This window comes from Neoarius graeffei, chromosome 22, assembly GCF_027579695.1.
Source record: "Neoarius graeffei isolate fNeoGra1 chromosome 22, fNeoGra1.pri, whole genome shotgun sequence".
NCBI classification, from domain to species: domain Eukaryota; kingdom Metazoa; phylum Chordata; class Actinopteri; order Siluriformes; family Ariidae; genus Neoarius; species Neoarius graeffei.
In genome coordinates this window covers 13,045,330-13,072,070 of record NC_083590.1, presented here as the reverse complement: position 1 = coordinate 13,072,070, position 26,741 = coordinate 13,045,330, and the positions used below count along the sequence as shown (strand labels likewise).

General features: G+C 43.4%; 1 protein-coding gene across 2 annotated transcripts in view; it reads left to right on the top strand.

The window, feature by feature from the left end:
- The window catches only part of pkn1b (protein kinase N1b), a 58,805-nt gene extending 37,278 nt beyond the window's left edge, over window positions 1-21,527 (top strand). For both annotated transcript variants that reach the window (XM_060904401.1, XM_060904402.1), the window contains 13 exons: window positions 81-156; window positions 647-776; window positions 855-927; window positions 3,892-3,968; window positions 5,165-5,237; window positions 5,352-5,443; window positions 5,782-5,958; window positions 8,743-8,805; window positions 8,897-8,973; window positions 13,410-13,552; window positions 15,513-15,620; window positions 19,287-19,367; window positions 20,696-21,527. In XM_060904401.1, coding sequence (XP_060760384.1) covers window positions 81-156; window positions 647-776; window positions 855-927; window positions 3,892-3,968; window positions 5,165-5,237; window positions 5,352-5,443; window positions 5,782-5,958; window positions 8,743-8,805; window positions 8,897-8,973; window positions 13,410-13,552; window positions 15,513-15,620; window positions 19,287-19,367; window positions 20,696-20,899 — 1,374 coding nt within the window. In that variant the 3' untranslated portion in view covers window positions 20,900-21,527. The remainder of the gene's footprint in view (window positions 1-80; window positions 157-646; window positions 777-854; window positions 928-3,891; window positions 3,969-5,164; window positions 5,238-5,351; window positions 5,444-5,781; window positions 5,959-8,742; window positions 8,806-8,896; window positions 8,974-13,409; window positions 13,553-15,512; window positions 15,621-19,286; window positions 19,368-20,695) is intronic.
- Window positions 21,528-26,741: the final 5,214 nt, after the last annotated feature.

Below are 26,741 nucleotides of genomic sequence, written 5' to 3'. Positions count from 1 at the left end.
ACCCCCAAGCTGCTCTGGGTGTGTTGTATGTTACTCCAGATAAGAGCATCTGCTAAATGCCTGTAATGTTGTGTGTCCAGGTGACGTTCTTTAACCCTGTAATAGAGAGAGGCCCCCGACTCCAAAGGCAAAAGAAGATCTTCTCCAAACAGCAGGGTGAGAAAGAGAACACACTGGAGTTCAGTGGGACAATGATGTGCACACACACTTATTTCCTTCACTTCAGACAGACACTGTATCTACTGTCCTCACATTTAAACTGCTCAATGCAGCATCTTGCCCTCATAGTTCGGTAGTTAACAAACCAGGGAGAACTTTCTGGAAGGAGTCTCCAGTGTCAGCACCTTGTAGATGAAATTTTTGCATTTTCTGACGCAGGAAAGTCTAAAGACGGAGGATGTTGATTTCGCTGCTTTCTGTTTTCTTGATAAAATGCTTGATAAGGGAAGACAGCCACGAGGGAACATGATGCTGATCAAGAGAACTCGTTCCTTTAACGTTCCACGGCAGTTCATGTCACTGTGAACAGATAAAAAAACCTCTGACATGTCCTTGATTAATGAGTGTAAATGGCGCTGCTGATAATTATGTGGTAGAAGAGGAATAAAGGTGTGAGTAGGAGGAGTCAGTGTCAGTGTGGTTTCAGGTAAAGCGTTCCTGAAGGCAAAGCAGATGAATGTGGACATCGCCACCTGGGTGCGCCTGCTGAAGAACGCCATCCCAAGCAGCACCTCGAGCAACAGCTACTCACACAACTCACACACACACCACACAGGGTGAGCGCTTACACACACACACACACTGCTAGCAAATGGATTTATTGGTATTTCACTATACTTGTGTTTGTGTTGCAGACTAATCCCAGAAGATAAGGCAGGCGTGGAGAGTACATCTCCACCACAATCATCTGAGAGCCAGAGGAGAGAGGTCTCTCTCACACACACACACACACACACACACACACACACACACACACACACACACACAGAGATGGGAAATAGGATATTTATTGTCCTCTGACTGAATGATATGTCAGAAAGAAGAAAAGAGAGAAAAGTGTGTGTGTGTGTGTGTGTGTGTGTGTGTGTGTGTGTGTGTGTGTGTGTGTAGACTTGATGCCCTTTTGTTGAACCAGCAGTGGGATGTAAGGTAATATCAGTGCACAGGGCCTGCGGGAAAGAGAAGACACAGAGAGAGAGAGAGAGAGAGAGGTTCAATGAACCCTGTTTCCCTGCAGCTTTAATTTGATTAGCTGCCAATCAGCAACACTTTAAGCAAAATTAAAAATGATCGCCCTGTCCTGAGAGAAAGAGAAAGTGAGAGAGAGAGGACTAAAGGAGAGAGAGGATGGTGAGAAGATGAAAAACAGATGGTGCTGTCAGGGGGTTTCTGAGATTAATTATGAGATTACAGGATTAATTATATAATGATGAAAAATAATTATGATATTTTCGTACGAAACTAATTAACAGAAAAAGGAGGTGGGGCCAAATGTCAGGGAGGGAGGAGCTACACAGAAAAACAGAGAGAGAGAGAGATATTTTTTGGCATAAATGTACAAATCATTGAATGTGTGTTTGTGTTTATTGTACTGTAATTAGTATTTTGGTTTGAAACGGACATTATGGTGTTTGCCTACTGTAAGTCTAACTCTTCCTTCATCTCTGTCTCTCTTTCTCTCTCTGCCTGTCTGTCTTTCTGTTCCTCTGTCTCTTTTTCTTTCTGTCTCACTCTCTTCCTTTGTCTCCTCCCTCATTTGACGTTCTCTGTCTCTCTCAGTCTCTGTCTCGCTCTGTGGGTGTGTTCTAAACTGTTACAGACAGGTGCCTCGTGAGGCAGAACTTTCGACTGAAGGCATTTTGTACAAACGTTTGTTTCGATCAACCTTTTTATAGGACAGCAGTTACAGTAACGTGTGACATTAGCAGGCTGGAACTAAACTTGTTCCTTTTGAGCAAGCTGGCAAGTAGTAGCCTTATAAATCATATCAAAATTAATTCCTTACAGTCACAGGTCTAGAAGTGTCACACCCGCACGCGTTGGCTAACTCTCGCGTGCACTGCGACCTGATTCACGTGCGCACGCTGCGAATGAATCACACCTGCACAGGATTAAGGCACAATCAGTGCGCCTATATACGGACTTGGAATGCACTCTCAGTTTGCGAAGTATTGTGTTCTGGACACATTACTGAGCCTTTGTTTTCTGATTGTTTCTCCTGGTTTCCTGATCCCTGATTTCTTGTTCCTCATTTTGATCCTGCCTTGTCTACGATATTCTGTTTGTGCCTCGCTCGAACAATTGCCTGTTTCACCGTTCTCAATTTATGCTCACCGATTTGGATTGTTTGCCTGATTGTCTTTTCTATAATAAACATCTGCGGCACTTATAGCCATCTCCAACTATCTCTGACAATAAGCTAGTGAAGTGTTTACTTATGGGTCACTTTTCAAAAATCAAAGCAAAAAAAAAAACAAACCAAAATTTCCTTTATACATTCGTAATGAAATTAGTTTTCTGCAAAGCTTCATCTGGCATGTTTTTATTCTGTTGCTTGGAGGGACTGCCGCACAGATTTATGGGTAATAGGCGGTAGAGTTGTAGTACTCAAGACCGGTCTCAAGACCACTTTTTGAAGGTCTTGGTCTCATTTCGGAATCAAGCGCATTTTTACTCAGAATCAGATATAGAGGACTCGGGATTTTATTTCAAGACTGGTCAAGACCACAACTGTGGGGATTTCACCAAATTCTCTCATCTCATCTCATTATCTGTAGCCACTTTATCCTGTTCTACAGGGTCGCAGGCAAGCTGGAGCCTATCCCAGCTGACTACGGGCGAAAGGCGGGGTACACCCTGGACAAGTCGCCAGGTCATCACAGGGCTGACACATAGACACAGACAACCATTCACACTCACATTCACACCTACGGTCAATTTAGAGTCACCAGTTAACCTAACCTGCATGTCTTTGGACTGTGGGGGAAACCAGAGCACCTGGAGGAAACCCACGCAGACACGGGGAGAACATGCAAACTCCGCACAGAAAGGCCCTCGCCAGCCACGGGGCTTGAACCTGGACCTTCTTGCTGTGAGGCGACAGCGCTAACCACTACACCACCGTGCCGCCCATTTCACCAAATTGTCTGATTTATTTGTTAATATTCTTACTGTGATTGAAATTTTACATCCATGCTTCAGATGCAACCAATAACATGACTCAATGCTAATTTGAAAATTTTGTTCCTTTCTTCAGCCATGACCCCTCTCCCACCCCCCTTCACACATTGTTCTGGTCTTAGTCTTGACTTGTTCTCGCCCTGCCTTGGTTTTGGCCTTGACTCTGTCTTGCCCTGTCTTGGTCTTGACTTGGTCTTCCTCTGCCTCGGTCCTGGTCTTGGCTCAGTCTCGCTCTGCCTTGGTCTTGGTCTTGACTCGGTCTCGCTCTGCTTCGGTTTTGGTCTTGACTTGATCTCAATCCCTCAAAGTCTTGGTTTTCTCTTGGTCTTGATACACTCTGGTCTTGGTCATGACTTGGTCTTGGTTTAGGTGGACTTCACTACAACACTAAGAGGCAGTATTGCGGATACGTCAATATTGCCTTGAACTGGCGCAGTTAGAAGACAGGAAAGGAGACTTCGATCCGTGATGCCTCACTGTTTTATTAGACATCCTCCTGAGGCAGCATTTTCCCTGTTTCAAACATACCCTGAGTCTCTAGCTGTCATTCTGTCTGTCTTTCTTTCTCACTTTGTCTCTCTCCCCCTCTCTGTTTGCTTCCTTTATTAAAATAGCTTTATTGGCATGAATTAATGATAAGGTCAGGAAGCAAAAGTTAACAATTTTAATGATAATATTTTTTTCCTCTCTCTGTCTCTCTCTCTCTCTCAGATCTCAGAAGCAGTCTCTCCCCCTGATGTAGCTCCAGAGCGGTCGGGTAGGCGTGGCTCTCACAGTTCCCAGCGCAGGTGCACCTCCTACTGTCACACCATATGGAGTTCACTGAACCAGGCCAACATGCAGCACAACACACACTCACACGCTCACACAAATGTTCACACACAGTATGGCCCTCTCTCACACACCCCCACACAATATGTGCTTCCTGCCCTTTATCTGGAAGTGTTTCACACACTCCGCTGGACACAGCTCAAACCGGACTTACAACATCACAACTCACTATCATAATCCATCCATCCATCCATTATCTGTAGCTGCTTATCCTGTGCAGGGTCGCAGGCAAGATGGATCCTATCCCAGCTGACTATGGGTGAGAAGCGGGGTTCACCCTGGACAAGTCACCAGGTCATCACAGGGCTGACACACAGAGACAAACAACCATTCACACTCACATTCACACCTACGGTCAATTTAGAGACACCAATTATCCTAACTTGCATGTCTTTGGACTGTGGGGGAAACCGGAGCACCCGGAGGAAACCCACACAGACATGGGGAGAACATGCAAACTCCACACAGAAAGGCCCTCGTCAGTCACTGTGCTTGAACCCAGAACCTTCTTGCTGTGAGGCAACAGTGCTAACCACTACACCACCATAGTGGTGGTATCGCCTCACACCATCACCACCACCACTATAATAATATAATCGTATATTTAACTAGTGACAATCTGATATGAAAATGTGACGGACACACAGCCCCTGTCACTCAGCACGCTGTTATCTCACCTCTGACACGGTGCTTCAGTTCACACTGCTCAGAGATCAGGATCTGAAAATGACAAGAAAATCAGCTCATTGTTAGTTTTAATCAGTTTCACTTCTGATACTGAAGGCTGTATTCGACTCATATTAAAAGTAAAAGTCTTTGAGCAATAAGCTGAAGGATTCCGTATAAAACCTCTTGATGATTAGTGGCTGAAAACTGAATAGGATGGGAAATCGAATCGTGAACCCAATATTGTGAATTGAATCAACTTGAAACACTAAACACTGTCTCCAAATTGAACACAGATGATTTACGAGCTGTTGTTATGAATTTACAATAATGATCACTGAGCAGTACAGCAGGAGCTGATCCTGTATCAGTGCTCAGGTACAGTGTGTGTGTGTGTGTGAGTGAATGTGTATTTGTTCAGACATGTTTGTTAATGTGTGTGTGTGTGTGTGTGTGTGTGTGTGTGTGTGTGTGTGTGTGTGTATAGGCCCAGCAGAGGGCCGCTCTGTCTGCAGGATTTCCGGCTCATTGCTGTGTTGGGAAGAGGGCATTTTGGCAAGGTACACACCATACACACACACACACACACACACACACACACACACACACACACACACGTCTGCATGACCACAAACACAAATGTGTGTCATGTCTGCGTGGTGTTTGTGTCTCAGGTGCTGCTGTCTGAGCACAAGAACTCCAAGACGCTGTTCGCCATTAAAGCGCTGAAGAAGGGAGATGTTATCGCCCGAGACGAGGTGGAGAGGTACAGCTCACTGCCACTTTACCCACAATGCACTGCTCTCAGTCACCTACACACCTTCACACAATAACTAGCGTCTACCACACTGCTGTCTGTCTCTCTCTTTCTCTCTGTCTGCCTGTCTCTGCCTGTCTGTCTGTCTGTCTCTCTCTCTCTCTCTCTCTCTCTGGCTGTCTGTCTGTCTCTCTCTCTCTGTTCATCTCTCTCTCTGTCTGTCTCTCTCTCTGTTCATCTCTCTCTCTCTCTCTCTCTCTTACTGCCTGTCTCTTTCTGTCTCTCTTTGTCTCTTTCTTTCTGTTGGTCTGTCTGTCTGCCTCTCTCTCTCTCTCTCCCTCCCTCAGTTTGCTGTGTGAGAAGCGGATCTTTGAGACAGTGACCGGATCCCACCACCCGTTCTTGGTGAATCTGTTTGCGTGCTTCCAGACGCCAGAGCACGTGTGTTTTGTCATGGAGTACACGGCCGGGGGAGACCTCATGATGCACATCCACGCTGACGTCTTCTCCGAGCCGCGCTCCGTGTAAGTGTGTGTGTGTGTGTGTGTGTGTACACCCAGGTCCATAAATATTTGGACATTGATGCAGTTATTGTTATTGTAAGTTTCTACCACAGTGTCCAGGAGTTGAAATTAAGTAATGAGCTCAAAGTGCAGCCTTTCAGCTTTAATATTTAGTATTTACATCTAAACCAGGTTATCAGTGGAGGGATTACAGCGCTGTTGTGTGTTCTGGGACCCACAGACATCACCAGACACTGGGTTTCTTCGCTGGTGATACTCTGCCAGGTTTTATTCACTTCCTGCTTGTTCTTGTGGCGTTTTGTCTTCAGTTGTTCCTTCAGGAAGTGAAGTGCAGCTCTGGTGGATTCAGCTCAGGTGATTGACGCGGCCTTTGCAGAACTTTCCACTTCTTCACTTTAAAAAAGTCTTGGGTTGCTCTTGCTCGAAGTGTGTTTCAGGTCATCATCATCGTGGTGGGTTCATCTGCAGTGTGAGCAGATAGCTGTAATAATAATAATGTAAAGCTTTACACACTTCACAATTCTTTTGTCAGTAGTCACATGATCAATAAACCCAAGAGAAGCAGCTCCGCTGGCAGCCATGTACGCCCACGCTATCAGACGAGCTGGTCTAATTCAGATCATCAACAGTTCCTTCTCTTCTCCATTCTCTTCTCTTCACATCATCCTAATCTTTGTCTTCCAGAACTGTAGAACTGTACAGGCTGTTTTTTTTTAAATGTTTTTAGTCTTCCTGTTTTGAGACTTGCATGGTTTACATCTTGTGGTAAACCCTCAGTGTTCACTCTGGTGAAGTGATGTCTTCTCTTAATTGTTGACTTTGACCCTGATACACCCATCTCCTGGACGGTGTTCTTCACCTGGATAACTGAGTGAGAATTCTTCTGCCATCCACCACAGTTGTTTTCCGTTGTCTTCCAGGGCTTTTGGTGTCCCTGAGCTCACCAGTGCATTATTCCTTTTTAAGAATGTACTAAATTATTGATTGGGCCACACCTAATGTTTTTTGTGATCTCTCTGTTGGGTTTGTTTTGGTTTTCCAGCCGATTGAGGCAGCTGTTCAGACTTCATACTGAGAGTTAACAGCAACGGAATCTATGGGCCCAGTCCCACAACACTGATAACTATATATCTATACCTATCACTCCAACTCTGACTATCCCTCAGCCTGAATTTAGTTCCAGTCCAGGGCAGAAACACCACAACTATAATCCCCACGATAATATTGCTTGGTCCTGATATTCAGGGAAATAAACGCATGCAACTTAGGAATAGTCATGGAAGTTTTTTTCAAGTAGTAGCACATTATCCCAGGTCATACTGTACAGCTTGGACTCCAAAACAACCCATGTACACACTCTGGTGGTTGATAAAATACCGATAGGTCACGGATTATGGAAATATAAAAAAAAAGGATACAAAACACGGAGTGGTTACAGATTTTAATACGGATGCAGCATGGATGCTAATAATTTACAGATTGGCCATGGACATTTCAGTATATTACAGATTGGTTACCGATTTCATACAGATGATGCATCACAGATAAAAAATTAAGAAGTCCGAAACAATTAATGTTTGGACTGCCGAAGTTCATAATTTAAATATCTTACCTGAATTTATATGTTTACTTTATTAATTTACTATTGATATTTCATGGAAATTAATCACATATACGTGAATAAAAGATGCGTGCTTTGTATTATATTTTTTTATTTTCTGTGAATCCGTATTCCATGACTTCATGATGCAACAAAGATGTACAAAGATGCCCGGGGAAAAATAGCATGTGCTCAGACAACGTCACATGTAAACAATTACATGATTTGTCAGATGTTTAATCAGATCAGGTCCAGGCCTGGAAAAATGGCTCCAGAAGCAATCTCAGCGATACGGATAAACCCAGACCTGGGCTATAGTTATCGTTATCGGTCTGGTGTGAGCACCGACCACATAAACTGCAGGGGACTGATTTATTTGTAGTTATCATTGTAGTTATAGTTATTGGTATTGTGGGACCGGGCCTGAAATTTTAAAGCTGCACCTGAAATCAACTCCATACTTTTTATCCGCTTATGTACTTGTGAGTGAAATAATGAGGGAATAACGCACACCTGGGTATAGAACAGCTGAGCATCCAATTGTCCCAGTAATTTTGGTCATTTTTAATATCCGCATATTACAGCTGTAAAGTTAAAAAAATATATATTGTGGTAGACACCTAAAATAATAATTTTGTTGGTGGGTGGCACAGTGGTGTAGTGGTTAGCGCTGTCACCTCACAGCAAGAAGGTCCGGGTTCGAGCCCCGTGGCCGGCGAGGGCCTTTCTGTGCGGAGTTTGCATGTTCTCCCCGTGTCCGTGTGGGTTTCCTCCGGGTGCTCCAGTTTCCCCCCACAGTCCAAAGACATGCAGGTTAGGTTAACTGGTGACTCTAAATTGACCGTAGGTGTGAGTGTGAATTGTTGTCTGTGTCTATGTGTCAGCCCTGTGATGACCTGGCGACTTGTCCAGGGTGTACCCCGCCTTTCGTCCGTAGTCAGCTGGGATAGGCTCCAGCTTGCCTGCGACCCTGTAGAAGGATAAAGCGGCTAGAGACGATGAGATGAATTTTGTTGGTGTGTGTATGTTACCTGTTTTTCAGCAGTCAGGTGCACAGTGATGAGTGGTGGTATTTGTATTTGTGTCGTATGTGGTATTTATTTTATTCTTGGTTGTTGCTCATGTCTTGATATGTTGTGTTTGTCTTTGGTCTATGCGTGTGTGTGTGTGTGTGTGTCCTTCAGGTTCTATGCTGCTTGTGTGGTTTTGGGCCTACAATTTCTTCATGACAATAAGATTGTGTACAGGTAAGAAGGGATAAGTATTACTTCGAGAGAACACACACACACAACACACATACAGTCAGAAAAATAAAAGGTCATGTGGTTTCTTTAACAGGGATCTGAAGCTGGATAACTTGCTGTTGGACACTGAAGGCTTTGTGAAAATTGCTGACTTTGGCCTCTGCAAAGAGGGTGTGTACACACTGCTCTAACAACACAAGCTGCTTCTTGTGTTTTTGTGTTGTTTGAGCTTTCTGCCCAATCACAGCTTACAGACAAGTTTCCTGACAGTGTGTTAATTTGTCCTGGCTCTATGAATATACAGCAGTGCGTAGTGAACAGTAGGTGTGCACCCACGTAATCTATGTGAAAGAAAAATAATCAACAATGAGATGGCATGATCAACAATGAGATGGCATGATAACAGTGGAATTACTGTTACTGCTCTAAAGTTGGTTATTTTCCTATTACAGCCAATCCCAGAGTGCTTTGTTCCTCTTATACAACAGCAATTTGCTAATACTAACTATTTTTTTTATTAGAGAGTGACACATACTTTTGATCCATTGATACTTACAACCCCAAGTCCAAAAAAGTTGGGATGCTGTGTAAATTGTGAATAAAAACCAAATGCAATAATTTGCAAATCACAGAAACCCTATATTTCATTGAAAATAGTACAGAGACAACATATCAAATGTTGAAACTGAGAAATTGTAATTGTTTTTTTGAAAAATAGATGCTCATTTGAATTTGATGTCAGCAACACAATTCAGAAAAGTTGGGACGGGGCATGTTTATCACTGTGTTGCATCACCTCTACTTTTAACAACACTCTGTAAGCGTTTGGGAACTGAGGAGACCAGTTGTTGTAGTTTTGAAAGAGAAATGTTGTTCCATTCTTGCCTGATATACCATTTCAGTTGCTCAACAGTTCGGGGTCTTCTTTGTCATAGTTTGCCCTTCAGAATGCACCAAATGTTTTAAATGGGAGACAGGCCTGGACTGCAGGCAGGCCAGTTTAGCACCTGGACTCTTTTATTGCAGGCAGGCAAGTTTAGCACCCAGACTCTTTTACTGCAGGCAGGCCAGTTTCGCACCCATACTCTCTTACTGCAGGCAGGCCAATTTAGCACCTGGACTCTCTTACTGCAGGCAGGCCAGTTTAGTATCCATACTTTCTTACTGCAGGCAAGTCAGTTTAGCACCTGGGCTCTTACTGCAGGCAAGCCAGTTTAGCACCCATACTCTCTTACTGCAAACAGGCCAATCTAGTACCTGTACTCTCTCACTGCAGGCAGGCCAGTTTAGCACCAGTACTCTCTTACTGCAGACAGACCTGTTTATCACCTGGACTCTTTTACTGCAGGCAGGCCAGTTTAGCACCCAGACTCTTTCAAACCCTCATGGCTCCATAGTAATATGCGCAGAAAGTGATTTGGCATTGTCTTTGCTGAAAGAAGGAAGGCCTTCCCTGAAAAAGATTTTGTCTGGATGGCAGCATATTGCTCTGAAATGTGTTTATATCATTCAGTATTAATGATGCCTTCCCAGATGTACAAGCTACCCATGTCATGTGCACTAATGCCCCTTCATAATGCCCCCTCATACTGTGCACTGATAACAAACCGGATGGTCCCTCTCCTCTTTAGCCTGGAGAACATGGTGTCCATGATTTCTAAAAAGAATTTCTACTTTTGATTCATCAGACCTTGGGACAGTTTTGAATGAACCCTTTATTATCACTGTACCAGCGAAATTGACCATCAACCTGTCCTTACATACATACATACACATAATTGACAGAGAGGGAGTAGACAGGACAGGAAGACAGGGATAAAAGAAAAAACACAGTAGTAACATGAGGAGAGGGGAGGAGAAAAAAAGCAACCCCCACACTATACTCCTGGAGGAGTACAGTGTGGGAACATTAAAAAAACCTCAGCACATAAGCACAAAATAACACAAGTACACTTTACAACATGAAAACTCGGGACTTGAGGGGGGGTGATCAGGGGTGGGGGGTAAAAAAGGGGGGGTAGGGGGAGGGGAGGAGGTAGAGGTAACCCAGTGCAGCAAGCAGCCGTCTGCTCCTGCAGTCATGATGGCGCTGGTCACGCACCCACCTGTCACACTGGGGCTGAAGCAGCGACCGCAGGAAGAGGGGGGAGGAATACGAGAGAGTCTAACAGCAGTGTTCTCCAGGGGAACAGTGCTGGCTAAGGGAAACGAAAATAGATAAGATTGGAATTTGTTTGGTCTTGGCGAGCAGACACATTCTTTTTGCACGCCTACTCCGTATGTCCACTTTGTCCATTTTGGTCTCCAAAATGATCCAATTTCCATTGCAAAGCCAAAAGCTTCTCCATGATGTTATCCACGTTGCGGTTCAAGTTCTGAATAGTCACAGTCTGAGTGCCGACAGCTCTGCCCACCGCTTCAATCATGTCGGGCAGCTTCATGGGGCTTTGAACAGCTGTCACCGTTTTCTGATTTCCTCGAAAAACCAGGGCAATGCCTAATCCAATCAGCAAAAGTCCTGTAATCATGGTTCCGAATAGGTAGATGTCTTCAATGTCATCCACAGAAAGAACCACCAGGCACACGACCCGCCACCACTCCCATGCAGCCATCGTGTAGCCGGCTGCGAATGTTCCAGCAGGACAGGCTGGTTCCCCCAAACCCCGGCTTCTCGTCGAGAAGATTGTGTCAATTGCGTGACGAGACCAGTTTATCAATTCCATGGTTTTTAGTTCGGAAAGCAGTGCGGAGAGAGTCTCTCAAAAATATAGACACTAGACAGACAAGACCGCAGAAGCAGGAAAGATAAGGGAAGGGAGAGGGAGAGAATGCGACCACCTTCCGCGAGAGCACGGAGAGAAAAAAAAAAACCTTCGCCTCAGTCCATCTTCCACTTCGCCTCAGTCCATCGTAAAAGAGCTCGGGCCCAGAGAAGGTGGCGGTGTTTCTGGATATTATTTATATCTGGTTTTAACTTGCATTTGTGGATGCAGTAATGAAGTGTTTTCACAGACGATGGTTTTCTGAAGTGTTCCTGAGCCCATACAGTGATTTCCACTACAGACACCTGTCTGATTTTAATGCAGTGTCTCCTGAGGGCCTGAAGATCACAGGCATCCAATGTCAGTTTTTAGCCTTGTCTCTTGCATACAGAGATTTCTCCAGATTCTCTGAATCTTTTAATGATATTATGGACCATAAATGATGCGATCCCCAAATTCTTTACAGTTTTACATTGAGGAACGTTACTCTTATACTGTTGCACTGTTTGCCCATGCAGTCTTTCACAGAGCGGTGAACCCCTCCCCATCTTTACTTCTGAGAGACTCTGCCTCTCTGGGATACTTTTTTTTTTATACCTAATCATGTTACTGACCTGTTGCCAATTAACCTAATTAGTTTTTTTTTTTTTGCATTACACAACTTTTTCAGTCTTTTGTTGCCCCGTCCCAACTTTTCTGAAACATGTTGCTGACATCAAATTCAAAATGAGCATGTATTAGCTTATTGTACTGCACAAAAAATGTGTTTGTGTAACAACATTAGCACTTACGTTTCACAGAGTACATTCACAGATAACAAGAATCAGCATCAAGAGAATAAACCGGATTTTAAGCACAAGAGAAAGAACAGGATAATCTAATAATTCCACAGTATTATTCATTACTGTATCATCTGTATATTAACAGGTTAATGTGTATATTAATACAATTTAGTATAAATATGCAGGTGATTATAGGAAATCGTGCACACTGATTGGTTGAGAGATTCAGACTATTCTTCGGTAATCACCTCGAGCGATTCGGCAAAATGGCGGCCAATCACTTCGTCACCGTAAGTGAGGAAGAATTACAAATGATGTAAGAAAATGCTGCTCCTAAAAGCACTAAAGATGCTCCGAAGTTTGGTCTAAAACTATTCAAAGGTAAGGTGGAACTGGGATTTATTTTCTCATCTCATTATCTCTAGCTGCTTTATCCTTCTACAGGGTCGCAGGCAAGCTGGAGCCTATCCCAGCTGACTACGGGCGAAAGGCAGGGTACACCCTGGACAAGTCGCCAGGTCATCACAGGGCTGACACATAGACACAGACAACCATTCACACTCACATTCACACCAACGGTCAATTTAGAGTCACCAGTTAACCTAACCTGCATGTCTTTGGACTGTGGGGGAAACCGGAGCACCCGGAGGAAACCCACGCGGACACGGGGAGAACATGCAAACTCCACACAGAAAGGCCCTCGCCGGCCCCGGGGCTCGAACCCAGGGATTTATTTTATCGATTTCAAAACAAAGTATTTTATGTGACTTGGTGTAGATAAGTGATACAAGTCTGCATTGCGCCATTATTACATTTACATGCCACTTTTGAAGTTTGAAATAAATAATTTATGTATTTTTAAAAATAATTACCTGTGTATTTATGCTCAAACAATTATCTGCCTCAGGCTCAGGGAATATCGACCCCAACTTCATCTCGATTATTATTCACCGATATTCACTTCATCTTCAGTGAATAATTATTAAATATGGATGGCATTTTCTTATCATGTTTTAGTTCCTTGTACCTTCTGCTACATCTCTCTCTCTCTCTCTCTCTCTAGGGATGGGCTATGGGGACAGGACCAGTACGTTCTGTGGTACTCCAGAGTTTTTGGCCCCAGAGGTTCTGACTGACACGTCCTACACTCGAGCAGTGGACTGGTGGGGACTTGGGGTGCTCATCTATGAGATGCTTGTTGGAGAGGTGTGTATGTGTGTGTTTTTGGTTATCCTGACTGTCACAAGAGTTCATCAAGTGCTTTGTGCTTGGTGAGTTCACCTACACATCACCTACCTCACAGACTCCTTCTATTTTGGCATCAAAACTATTTTCAAGATTTAACCTTGTAAAACGTATCTCCTTATATTACATAGACACGAGTGTTTTACTGGGAAATACGAGCTCCATCCGGGACATGGAGAACCAAAACCATGACATAAATCTTGTCATTCATGAGGAAATCGATGAATCATTTTGATAAATTTGGGGACTTTTTGTTTGTGAATGTGTCGATATAATAAAAAGAAAATCACACATTGGCTTGAAGATATGAAGTTTATCTTCTTATGTTGAAAAACTCACATTTTTCATACGAAAAAAATCATTGTGGCTCTGAGTGACATTTAAATAATATTGGCTGTTTTTTTTTCATGATCTATCAGATATATTCCATTCAGCTTACATGATATTGAACAAGTCAAACACGAGTAGCTGAATGGAATATACCTGATAGATCACGAAAAAAATCCAGCCAATATTATTAGTACTATTATTATTATTATTATTATTATTATTATTATTATTATTATACATTCATTTCGGGTGTTCAACGCAACTCTCTCTTTCAAAATTCTCTCAAAATCTTCTGTATTTAACGAAGCAAACCTGGCAGCCATGTTTGTTTACAAATTGTCACAATTGCTCACTAGCACAGAAGTTTTACGTCTCTGACGTGTGACATGTTGTCTTGACAACCATGCAATATCGTAAACCATATTCAACGCTCATTCTCCATTGGGTAGAGTGACATAATACACGTAAGCGATATGCTAACAATATTGCATGCTATCAAACCAAATGAATGAAACCCGGTAGAAGGGAATAAAACACATTTTTATTTCATTGAAAAAGTGTCCTGTATGTATAATAATTCCCAATATTTCACTCCGATGACATCACTCCCAGTGTTTTCCCAGTGACGAGACGCGTGCTGTCAAAATGGCGAATCGATTCAACATTAAAATCCTTTTGATTAACTTGAGTATTTTTTGTGGATGTGTCAATATAATATAAATAACATTACATGGTAGCACAAAGATATGAAGTTTATCTTCTCATGTTAAAAATATATTCACCACTCAAAGATAAACATATCTTTGCACCACCATGTAATATCCTCTAGATATATGATTGGTGAAACCCTTATACCGCTTTTATACAGCCTCTGTTATTGTTTTGTCAGCTCTTGCTGGTCGAGCACCTCCATCCTGCTCTGAATGCCTGACAGGCTGTGCTCCAAATCAAGTCTAAAACAATTAAGTAGTGAACATTCTTAGAATATAGAGAGTATCAAGTTAAACCCATTGCCTTGAGTCGGTATTTTAATATTTATAAGACGTTATCCTCAGTGCAGCGACCGAGACTCAGTAGACAGATGAGGTGCTTTACAGAGTTTCTATTCTGCATTCGTGACTGAAATAAATTCAAAACTGTCGTTTGATACCACAGTGCTGTTTAACACTTGACTGTGATTGGTCAGAAGAACATTAACGTTTCTATAGTAACAGCGACTCGTATGGTAGATGCTCCATGTAAATGGATTGAGAGATTATTTATCATTTAGGGAAGGAGTCTTCAGTGTCAGAGTATAACAGGGACTTGTTTCATGGACGTTCTGTAATGTAACTGTAAATAGATAAAAAAAAGATCATTCTTTATGAAGTAAAATTTGGAGTCATTGAAAATATTGCTGTGGTATCAGAGGAATAAAAACACTTCAGGACATGCTGTTATTGGAAAATAAGCAACAGTTACTCTGCTTCATCACACCGTCCGGCTGTTCGTTATCTTCCTGTAACAGCGTGCTGGAATGTGATGTAGATTTGGCCAGGAGTGTTATTAACACACATTAAACCCTGTCGTCTGTCTGTGTGTGTGTGTGTAGTCTCCATTCCCAGGTGATGATGAGGAGGAGGTGTTTGACAGTATTGTCAACGATGAAGTACGTTACCCACGATTCCTTTCCACAGAGGCCATTAGTTTAATGAGACGGGTGAGCGTCCTATTACTTCCTCTCTCTCTCTTGCTGTCTGTCTGTCTCTGTTCCTCTCTCTCTTTCTCTCAGTCTGTCTCTCTCTGTCTGTCACTCTCTGTTCCTGTCTCTCTCCTCGCTCTCTGTCTCTCTCTGTCTGCCTGTCTCTGTCTGTCTGTCTCTCTCTCTGTCTCTATCTGTTCCTCTGTCTCTTTCTCTCACTCTCTGTCTCTCTCTGTTCCTCTCCCTCCTTCTCTCTCTATGTCCCTCTCTCTCTGTCCGTTTGTCTCTCTCTCTCTCTTACTCTCTATCTGTCTGTCTCTCTCTTTTTCTCTTGTTCCTTGGATAAAAATTGACTAACATATCAAAACCAACTGTCGTGTGAAAAATACACTCCTCAAGTAAGAACAACAAAAAAAGAACACCCAGGCTTACAAAACGCTGCTCAAACACCAGCTAAGAATTCGGAAAGGGCGTGGCCTAATATTCTGACACACATGCCTGTTTGACGTCCCTCTGTCCGAGACTCCCAGTGTGTGACTTCACTCAAGCAGAACTAATCTTCTATTTATCAGCCCGTCCGGTGATAGTAGGCTGCACTCACCACGTTAGCATTCCTACACTGATTTCTGAGGATGTAGCTTACATAAGCTATATTTAAGATTCGCCCCGCCCACTTCACTAGTGGAGGAATTCAACGAGTGGTGAAGTTTAATCTGGACATCGGAGATCCACCAGTTTTTCTTGCAGGCCACAAGATCCACATTAACACTAAGACTAACACTGACCGCTAATGTAGCAGCAGTGTGGTTTTAATGTGTTCGATATTCAACAAGATTTCAGTTTTACATTAAAACAAACACTTTTGGTCGATTTTATATTCTGCTGTGACTCCTAGTCTGGAAAATGTCATATATCTCTTATTGGATTGTGCCTTCTTCTTTAATGAGACCAGCATATAGGGACTGCATCATTCCTGTATAATTACAGTGAGGTAAATAGCTGTGGTGTGGTGTTGTAGGATTAGTGGTGAGGGTTGGTTTAACACCACTGAGCCGCTGAACCTTTCCCTTTCACTTCCCTCTCGCCTCGCTGGATCGGCTGCCTGCACCAGGACTATGTTTTAGGTCACTGGCTCGGGGATTAGTGCCTCACATTCTGGGATCTTTTTCCACAGAGTAGTCTTCATACAAACCTGATTCCAAAAAAGTTGGGAAAAAGTACAAATTGTAAATAAAAATGGAATGCAATGATGTGGAAGTTTCAAAATTCCATATTTTATTCAGAATAGAACATAGATGACATATCAAATGTTTAAACTGAGAAAATGTATCATTTAAAGAGAAAAATTAGGTGATTTTAAATTTCATGACAACAACACATCTCAAAAAAGTTGGGACAAGGCGATGTTTACCACTGTGAGACATCCCCTTTTCTCTTTACAACAGTCTGTAAACGTCTGGGGACTGAGGAGACAAGTTGCTCAAGTTTAGGGATAGGAATGTTAACCCATTCTTGTCTAATGTAAGATTCTAGTTGCTCAACTGTCTTAGGTCTTTTTTGTCGTGTTTTCCGTTTTATGATGCGCCAAATGTTTTCTATGGGTGAAAGATCTGGACTGCAGGCTGGCCAGTTCAGTACCCGGACCCTTCTTCTATGCAGCCATGATGCTGTAATTGATGCAGTATGTGGTTTGGCATTGTCATGTTGGAAAATGCAAGGTTTTCCCTGAAAGAGACGTCGTCTGGATGGGAGCATATGTTGCTCTAGAACCTGGATATACCTTTCAGCATTGATGGTGTCTTTCCAGATGTGTAAGCTGCCCATGCAACATGCACTAATGCAACCCCATACCATCAGAGATGCAGGCTTCTGAACTGAGCGCTGATAACAACTTGGGTCGTCCTTCTCCTCTTTAGTCCGAATGACACGGCGTCCCTGATTTCCATAAAGAACTTCAAATTTTGATTCGTCTGACCACAGAACAGTTTTTCACTTTGCCACAGTCCATTTTAAATGAGCCTTGGCCCAGAGAAGACGTCTGCGCTTCTGGATCATGTTTAGATACGGCTTCTTCTTTGAACTATAGAGTTTTAGCTGGCAACGGCGGCTGGCACCGTGAATTGTGTTCACAGATAATGTTCTCTGGAAATATTCCTGAGCCCATTTTGAGATTTCCAATACAGAAGCATGCCTGTATGTGATGCAGTGCCACCTAAGGGCCCGAAGACCACGGGCACCCAGTATGGTTTTCCGGCCTTGACCCTTACGCACAGAGATTCTTCCAGATTCTCTGAATCTTTTGATGATATTATGCACTGTAGATGATGATATGTTCAAACTCTTTGCAATTTTACACTGTCGAACTCCTTTCTGATATTGCTCCACTATTTGTCGGCGCAGAATTAGGGGGATTGGTGATCCTCTTCCCATCTTTACTTCTGAGAGCCGCTGCCACTCCAAGATGCTCTTTTTATACCCAGTCATGTTAATGACCTATTGCCAATTGACCTAATGAGTTGCAATTTGGTCCTCCAGCTGTTCCTTTTTTGTACCTTTAACTTTTCCAGCCTCTTATTGCCCCTGTCCCAACTTTTTTGAGATGTGTTGCTGTCATGAAATTTCAAATGAACCAATATTTGTCATGAAATTTCAAAATGTCTCACTTTCAACATTTGATATGTTGTCTATGTTCTATTGTGAATACAATATCAGTTTTTGAGATTTGTAAATTATTGCATTCTGTTTTTATTTACAATTTGTACTTTGTCCCAAATTTTTTAGAATCGGGGTTGTATTTTAATCCACAAACTGAGAGCATAAGGCAACCAAAATGAACGTGACATTAGTGTGTGATTCATGAGGCCAGAGTGTGTGCGCGCACGCACGCACACACACATACACACTCTCTCTCTCTCTCTCATTTATATCTCTGTGAGATCATTCTGTTTATTCTTCAAATATTATACCGAATGAGATTAATCCAAACCTCAATATAACCTCAACCTCATGACAACTTAGACCTAATGTGTTCCGTTTCAGGAACCGAAAGCTCTAAAGCTCTAATAAATATGCATAATACGTTTATATACAGTTTACACATGGTCTCTGGGCTGGGTGCAAAAAGTTTGAGAATCTCTGGTAAAGTGCACTTTGCAAATTAAACAATGTAAAGTGATCGAGTTAATTGTGTTTCTGTAATAAATGAATAAATACGAGAAATATCATTGTCCTTGTGGGTGGCACGGTGTTGTAGTGGTTAGCGCTGTCGTCTCACAACAAGAAGGTCCTGGGTTCGAGCCCCGGGGCCGGCGAGGGCCTTTCTGTGCGGAGTTTGCATGTTCTCCCCGTGTCCGCGTGGGTTTCCTCCGGGTGCTCCGGTTTCCCCCACAGTCCAAAGACATGCAGGTTAGGTTAACTGGTGACTCTAAATTGACCGTAGGTGTGAATGTGAGTGTGAATGGTTGTCTGTGTCTATGTGTCAGCCCTGTGATGACCTGGCGACTTGTCCAGGGTGTACCCCGCCTTTCGCCCGTAGTCAGCTGGGATAGGCTCCAGCTTGCCTGCGACCCTGTAGAAGGATAAAGCGGCTAGAGATAATGAGATCATTGTCCTTGTTCTCCTTGTTATCATTTGCTGGTTGGTTCGTTGATTTGATTGACTTTTTTTTTCTCTTCTGATTGACAGCTGCTAAGGAGGAACCCCGAGAGGAGGCTGGGCTCCAGTGAAAGAGATGCAGAAGATGTGAAGAAGCAACCGTTCTTCAGGGTGAGAAAACACCTTCACTCTCAAAGTGTAATCAAACACCAGACTGTAGATTCACTGCTCTCTCACAGAGCAGGAACTTATCCCATACTGAAAAGACACGTGCACGTTGTTGCAGCCGGATGGTTTTTTTCTAACACTAAAATATTCACCTGAAAATATAAAACCTGCAGTTTTAATCATTTTCATCACTTCCAGCTTGTATGTGTGTCATATAGAATTCAGTGAATAAAACGACTCTAACGTTACATTCCCAGCAGGGTTCAATGGCCTGAATTTGCATATTAAATCCTGATTGGTTATTCAGTTTTATGATATAATAACACGCCTGTCATGTGTTTGTCACATGTTTGATACAAACTCATACTTTCAATAGATATTTTTATCCCTTTCTTCACTCTTTCCCTTTACTTTTCACACGTGAAAATGATTTACTTTAAGGATCGTTATAATGTTTGGGAGACGTTAAAGAGGACAAAGTCAGAGTCGAAAACAAATATAACAGTATAGTGAAAATATAAAGTCTAGAAAATGTGGACTGTACCTGAGAGGACTCGTTTTTATTTTTATTCTCAGACTAATTTTAGTTACTAGTTTTGTTTGTTTTTACTCGTTATCATTGTCACTATTTTAACAAAAAAAGGATTCCATGTATGTCAAGTCAAGTTTATTTGTATAGCGCTTTTAACAATAAACATTGTTGCAAAGCAGCTTTACAGAATTTGAACGACTTAAAACATGAGCTAATTTTATCCCTAATCGATCCCCAATGAGCAAGCCTGTGGCGACGGTGGCAAGGAAAAACTCCCTCAGACGACATGAGGAAGAAACCTCGAGAGGAGCCAGACTCAAAAGGGAACCCATCCTCATTTGGGCAACAACAGACAGCATGACTATAACATTAACAGTCCTAACAGAGATTCCATATATTTTTCTTGGTTGTAATTTGAACAGGTTTAGTTCTGTAAGCAGGTGGAAGTGCAACAGAAACTGAATAGAAAGAAACTAAATGTGAAAAAAGCACAAACACATTTATTCATCTTTGTTTTTTCAGTCAGATTTCAAGGTTTCATACTGCAGTGATTCTAATCAAGAAAACACTCAATAACTTACACACAACTCTCTCTCACTCTCTTTCTATTTGTCTCTCTCTCTCTCTCTGTCTCTCCCCATCTGTCTGTCTCGCTCTCTCTCCCCCTGTCTGTCTCTCTCTCTCTGTCTCCCCCTCTCTCTCCCTGCCTCTCTCTCTCTCACACACTCCCTTTCTGTCTGTCTCTCTCTCTTGCGCGCGCTCTCTCTCTCTCTCTCTCTCTCTCTCTCTCTCTCTTTAGGATATGGACTGGGAGGCCCTGCTGCAGAGGAAGGTGGTCCCTCCCTTCGTGCCCTTGTTAGGAGGGAAGGAGGATGTCAGTAACTTTGACGCTGAGTTCACAGGGGAAGCACCCAAACTCACTCCACCTCGCGAGCCCAGGACCCTGTCACGCAGAGACCAGAACTATTTCAAAGACTTCGACTACGTCTCTGACCTGTGCTAGGGTACGGCGAACACGGACCGAACGCAGACCACATACTGTGAGTGGGAGAGTTGGACTGTGTTCCAATCCTCCGTGGATCCAGCCTTCCAGATGCTCCCTTCTCTCTGTGTAAGGCTGCAAAATAAGGGCGGATCAAGTCAGTGACTCAGAAACATGAAGGAGCGAAACATCATGTCACGAGTGCCTCAGTGTGTCACACTGCGGGGTCCGGACAAGTCATGAGAGGAGTTCAGGTGAACATCATGAAGATCACTCAAACTATTCAGGTATACAGGAGAAGAGAGCTGCATGAGGATCCATTCATCCCCAGTGTCCCCAGCGTCCCCCGTCTCTCCCCAGTAGAGTTCACTGGACCACACTGAGCAGAAATGTCAGATATTCAACTGTGAATTTCTAAACCCCACTCTGTTCTGTCTCTCAGGACGTCCATTTTGTACAAACACAAGGTCAAACGTCTTCATTTCACTAAAAGTCCTGTTCCATTTCTTCTACTTAAAAAGCTGCTGACTAACTAAAGGTTCTCCTCACAAGCAGCTTATTTACTACAAATATAAACAAAACAAGATCATACATGTAGGAGCATTATTTGTGGAACCATATACACATTAAAATCACTCCTTTTTCTATAGTGTGTTTACTGAATCGAGGTTCTTCATGTCATTTGTGCTATTTAAACTAAAGTCCTCAGATTAATTACATTTACAGCTTAGAGGGTCAGTTCAGTGGCTGTGGAGAATTAAAGTGTTACAGAATTAGTGTAGGACTGTCGCAAAAGAACAAGACCATCATCATCATGACGAGAGGATTTCTCAAACTCTCCATTCTGACTCTTGCTCTCCATCCATCTCGATCTTCCATCAAGGTTGGTGAGTCTTCAACTAATCCCCCGGCATCACCTGCTAACTGATCACTGCATGTCTTCTTCAGGCAACCAGCTGGTCTTTGACCATACAAGGCTCTCCAGAGAAAGACATCACTTCTCAGCACAATCTCATCTTTGCTACGCCATGAAAGACCACCTAGGTGTATACTATAGTCTTCATTCTCGAAGAACACACATGACTCTTGGAAGGTTTCCATAGAGCTCTTCAATTGTAGGGTGTGTTCTCCAGTCAACAGACATGCAGTGATCAGCTCTTGGCATTCTTTTGTACATTTCTTCTCAAGCTTTTTCTAGTTGGTGGGTCAGAGTCTGTGATGTAGAGCACGGATTCAACAGTCGATCTAAAGAACTCCAGTTTCGATGAACAGAGACAGAAATGGACTGAACATGAACACAGGATATGCGTTCAGACCTGAGGAATGTTTTCTGTTTTCTGAACTTCCTGTTGGAGGACGTCCACACTGCAGGAACTGAGGATCTTAGAATGCCGTTTTGAAGGACCTTTTCAGGGTAGCTCCTAGTTCAGGGCAGGTTCTCTTCCTGCACAAGAGGAACCATGAGTGATGTAAATGTCTTCAATTGGTTGAACATGAGCCAATGGAGCACCAGCAACCGCCATAAAAAAAAAAATCTGTCTTAAATCTTCTAAAATCTGTCTAAAATCTTCTTCTTCTTTCAGCTGTTCCCATTAGGGATAATGTCCCCCCATCTCCTCCTGTCCTCCATATCTTCTTCTATCACACCAACTGTCTTCATGTCCTCCTTCACCTCATCCATAATCTCATCTTTGCTCTTCTGCTTTTCCTTCTACCTGACAACTTCATCTCCAGCATTCTTTTCCCAATATACCCTGGATCTCTCCTCTGTATGTGGCCAAACCAACTCAGTCTCACCTCTCTCACTTTGTCTCCAAGCCGTCCTACATGTCCTGTCCCTCTAATATACCTTCTTGTTTCTCATTCTGTCCAACTTGGTCACTCACAGTGAACATCTCAGCATCTTCAACTCTGTTACCTCCAGTTCAGCCTCCTGCTTTTTGTCAACATTAAAAGAAAAAAAAAACCCAGAGAAATGGACCGACAGTGAAGTCCAGATTTTATTGAGAGTATACACGATGGAGGAAATACAGCATCATTTTGACGTGTCTAAGCACAATATAAAAATCTTCACTAGCATTTCCTGCTAACTTCATGCTAGCTAGCTGAGCCAGATTACATCACTTAAGCATTCCTATTGATGATGCAAATACAAACAGGAAAAAACAAGCCCTTGAAGGAATGTAGTTTTCGGGGGACGTCCCTAGTGGGAACTTCCTCTCAATAAATCCTGAACAAGCTTTATGATGATGAAAAGTTGTATCAGTCTCTCCAGGTTTCCTCGCCAGTTAATTAGCCAATCAGCAGCTGATCAAGCTTTCAAACCTCTTGATAGGTTTCCTCACCGTGACTAACTCTTAGATCAGACATGATGAGTGTTGGATTAGAAACAGGACCCAGACGCTGATCATCATAAAAATACAGTGATCTTTTGTTCTGCTTGTAGCATGACCATGAAAACATATATCAACTTTCATCTAAAGGAATTTGTACAAACATCGCTTTTTTTCTCTGCTTTGAAAATCCCATCCTGCTCCAAGGCAGCTTCAGGAGAAGTGAAGTCTGCTCTGGACAGTAAAACGTGTTGTTTGTCTGTGGAATGCATTCATAAATGCTGGGAAGCCATGGCCTAATTGTTAGAGAAGCAGCTTTGGGACCAAAAGGTTGCAGGTTCCATTCCCTGGAGTAGCAGGAATAGCAGAACTGCCCCCCAGACTATTCTGGGTATGTTGTATGTCGCTCTGGATAACAGCATCTTGTAAATGCCATTAATGTATTGTAATGTTGCAGTTTTGAATTGCTGCTGTGTGAAAACAAAACCCCACATCTAGAAGAAGATGCTGTGTGTTATGGTCATCCTTGCTCTTGTTCTTCTGCAGTTCTCCGTGTAGTAGCAGCATGTGGTCAAACATGTCTCCGTTTCCTGTTTCATCCACAACTCGGCTCGTCCTTCCTCTCATCTCTGCTGTCACACTGTCATCTACTCAAGCTCAGTGCTGTGATACACACACACACACACACACATATAAACACCACAGGAGGGAGCCAGAACACACTTTATCTCATAACATTAACATTGTTCAGATGTGAACCTGACAAGTACAGGGACTGTGATCAGAGTATGTGTTGGCAAAATCCGCACCTTCACTTTCTTTGTAAAATAAAATGTGAGTTTTATGTGATTTGAATTTCATCTGTCAGTCAGCTGTGATGTAACCTCATCTGGATCATGAGGTTTAAATAAATAAATAAATAAATAAATAAATAAATAGCAAAGTCTTTGTCTAATTTAATCAATGCAATGCTCAAGGAATACACACACACACACACACACACACATTTATAAACCGCAGTCCTAAAGTTAGCAAGTCAACTGTAGTCCTCAGACATAAATGTATTACTGTAAGTGTCCAGAGCCATCTTCCAAGTGCGACTCTTGACTGTCCATATGGTCCCATCCTCCACAGGAGCAATGATATGAGGCTTCAGCCAGATGTAGGGCATCAGGATGGATCAGGCAGGTCTGAGGAGCAGAAGAGGTCAGCACCATTGATGTCTCGGGATTGATATGTAACTCAACAGAGAGGGACAGACAGAGGGAAGAGTTGGGGGGGGCACAGGTTGTTAGGTATGCCCAATATCACCTAAAGAGTAAGAACAGGATACGCTTTGCGCTGAGTGCAAGCAGGGACTCCGGCAAGACTAACTCTGACAGCATAACTAAAAGGGGAGAGCCAGAAGGTAACACAGACATGTGGGAGCCCTGGGACATAAAGCAGCAGTGACTACACTGTCAACAAACCCAAGTGAGCAAGTGGGGGGGGGGGGGGACAGCATCCATACATCCCAGTTTACCAGAACACTCTATGCCTGAGGACCATCCAGATCTACTCTTTTACCTCATAAAACTATTAACAAAAGGCTTGATTAAACAGATATGTTTTCAGCCTAGACTTCAACACTGCTCCATCATGTCGAAAGGAGTCAGCTGAGGTGGTTCGGGCATCTGATTAGGATGCCTCCTGGGCACCTTCCTTTGGAGGTTTTCCAGGCACATCCAACTGGGAGGAGACCTCGGGGTAGACCCAGAACACACTGGAGAGATTATATATCTCATCTGGCCTGGGAGCGCCTTGGGATCCCCCAGGAGGAACTGGGCAGCGTTGCTGGGGTGAATGATGTCTGGAATACTCTGCTTAGCCTGCTGCCACCACAACCCAACTTTGGATAAGCAGAAGAAAATGGATGGATGGAATTTCATATGGGCCCAGCGATGACCTGGTGACTTGTCCAAGGTGTACCCTGCCTCTCACCCATAATCAGCTGGAATAGGCTCCAGCTTGCCTGCGACCCTGTACAGGATAAGCGGCTATAGATAATGGATGGATGGAATTTCATATGACTTTGCAGTCAGCACCTTTAAACACTATTGCATCTGTGCTAGCATTAATAGCAATACAGCTCTGACCAACTGTCAGGGTGCAGGCACTTACATATGCAGGCGTAGGGGAGAGCAGGTGCATTGCAAACTGTAGTCTGAATCCAAATCACAAAGCAGAAGGCATGGTCAGGGTCGGGCAAGGGTCGGTTGATTTGCTAACAGAATGTCAGAGGGCAGGCGAGTAGTTGTAGTCAGGAATAAAAGTAAGCAAAAGTCAAAGCATTAGTCATCAGGCAGAATAATAAGAAGGCTCGGTATGATCAGGTATGGGGACACAGAACAATACTTTGCACAGAGGTGAGTGTTTGCAGAGCTTAAGTAGAGCAGTAATTTGTCATGCGGAACAGGTGCGCTTGTAGAATTCAGGAGAAGCGGGGTGCTGTGGCATTTGGAAGATGTAGTCCGGAGCAGCCATGTTTGGATGCCGGTCTGACCATTGATCTTCTGCATTGTTACTGACACCAACAAGGCACTGGAATCCCTCTGGACATTATGAATATTTCAATATGAAAATATTCAATGTGTTTTGGGCTGGACTTTTATTTTAACTATGTTGTGCTATAGCACAACATAGTTAAAATAAAAGTCCAGCCCAAAACACATTGAATATTTTCATATTGAAATATTCATAATGTCCAGAGGGATTCCAGTGCCTTGTTGGTGTCAGTAACAATGCAGAAGATCAATGGTCGGACCGGCATCCAAACATGGCTGCTCCGGACTACATCTTGGCATGGTAGTGTAGTGGTTAGCACTGCTGCCTCATAGCAAGAAGGTTCTGGGTCCAAGCCCAGCGGCCGACGGGGGCCTTTCTGTGCGGAGTTTGCAAGTTCTCCCCGTGTCTGCAGGGGTTTCCTCTGGGTGCTCCGGTTTCCCCCACAGTCCAAAAACATTCAGGTTAGGTTAACTGGTGACTCTAAATTGACCGTAGGTGTGAATGTGAGTTTGAATGGTTGTTTGTCTCTGTGTGTCAGCCCTGCGATGATCTGGTGACTTGTCCAGGGTGTACCCCGTCTCTCACCCATATGGCCCTTTTCCACTACCCTTTTTCAGCTCGCTTCAGCTCACTTCAGCCCGACACGGCTCGCGTTTCGACTACCAAAAACCAGCACGACTCAGCTCGCTTCAGCCCTGCTTAGCCCCTAAAACTCGCACGGTTTTGGAGTGGGGCTGAAGCGAGCCAAACCGAGCTGAGTGAGGCTGGGGGCGTGAGCAGACACTCCCCTGTGCGCTGATTGGTGAGGAGGAGTGTCCTCACATGCCCACACACGCCCCGCGAGCACACTGGGATCTGTAAACACCGCAAACCCGGAAGGAGAAGAATTACGAATTACGAGAATTTCTGAAGCCTTATGCGCCTCGCCTCATCTATACGCTCTTGCCAGTATCTGTCCGCGTTGTCGGTGACAACAAGCCACAGCA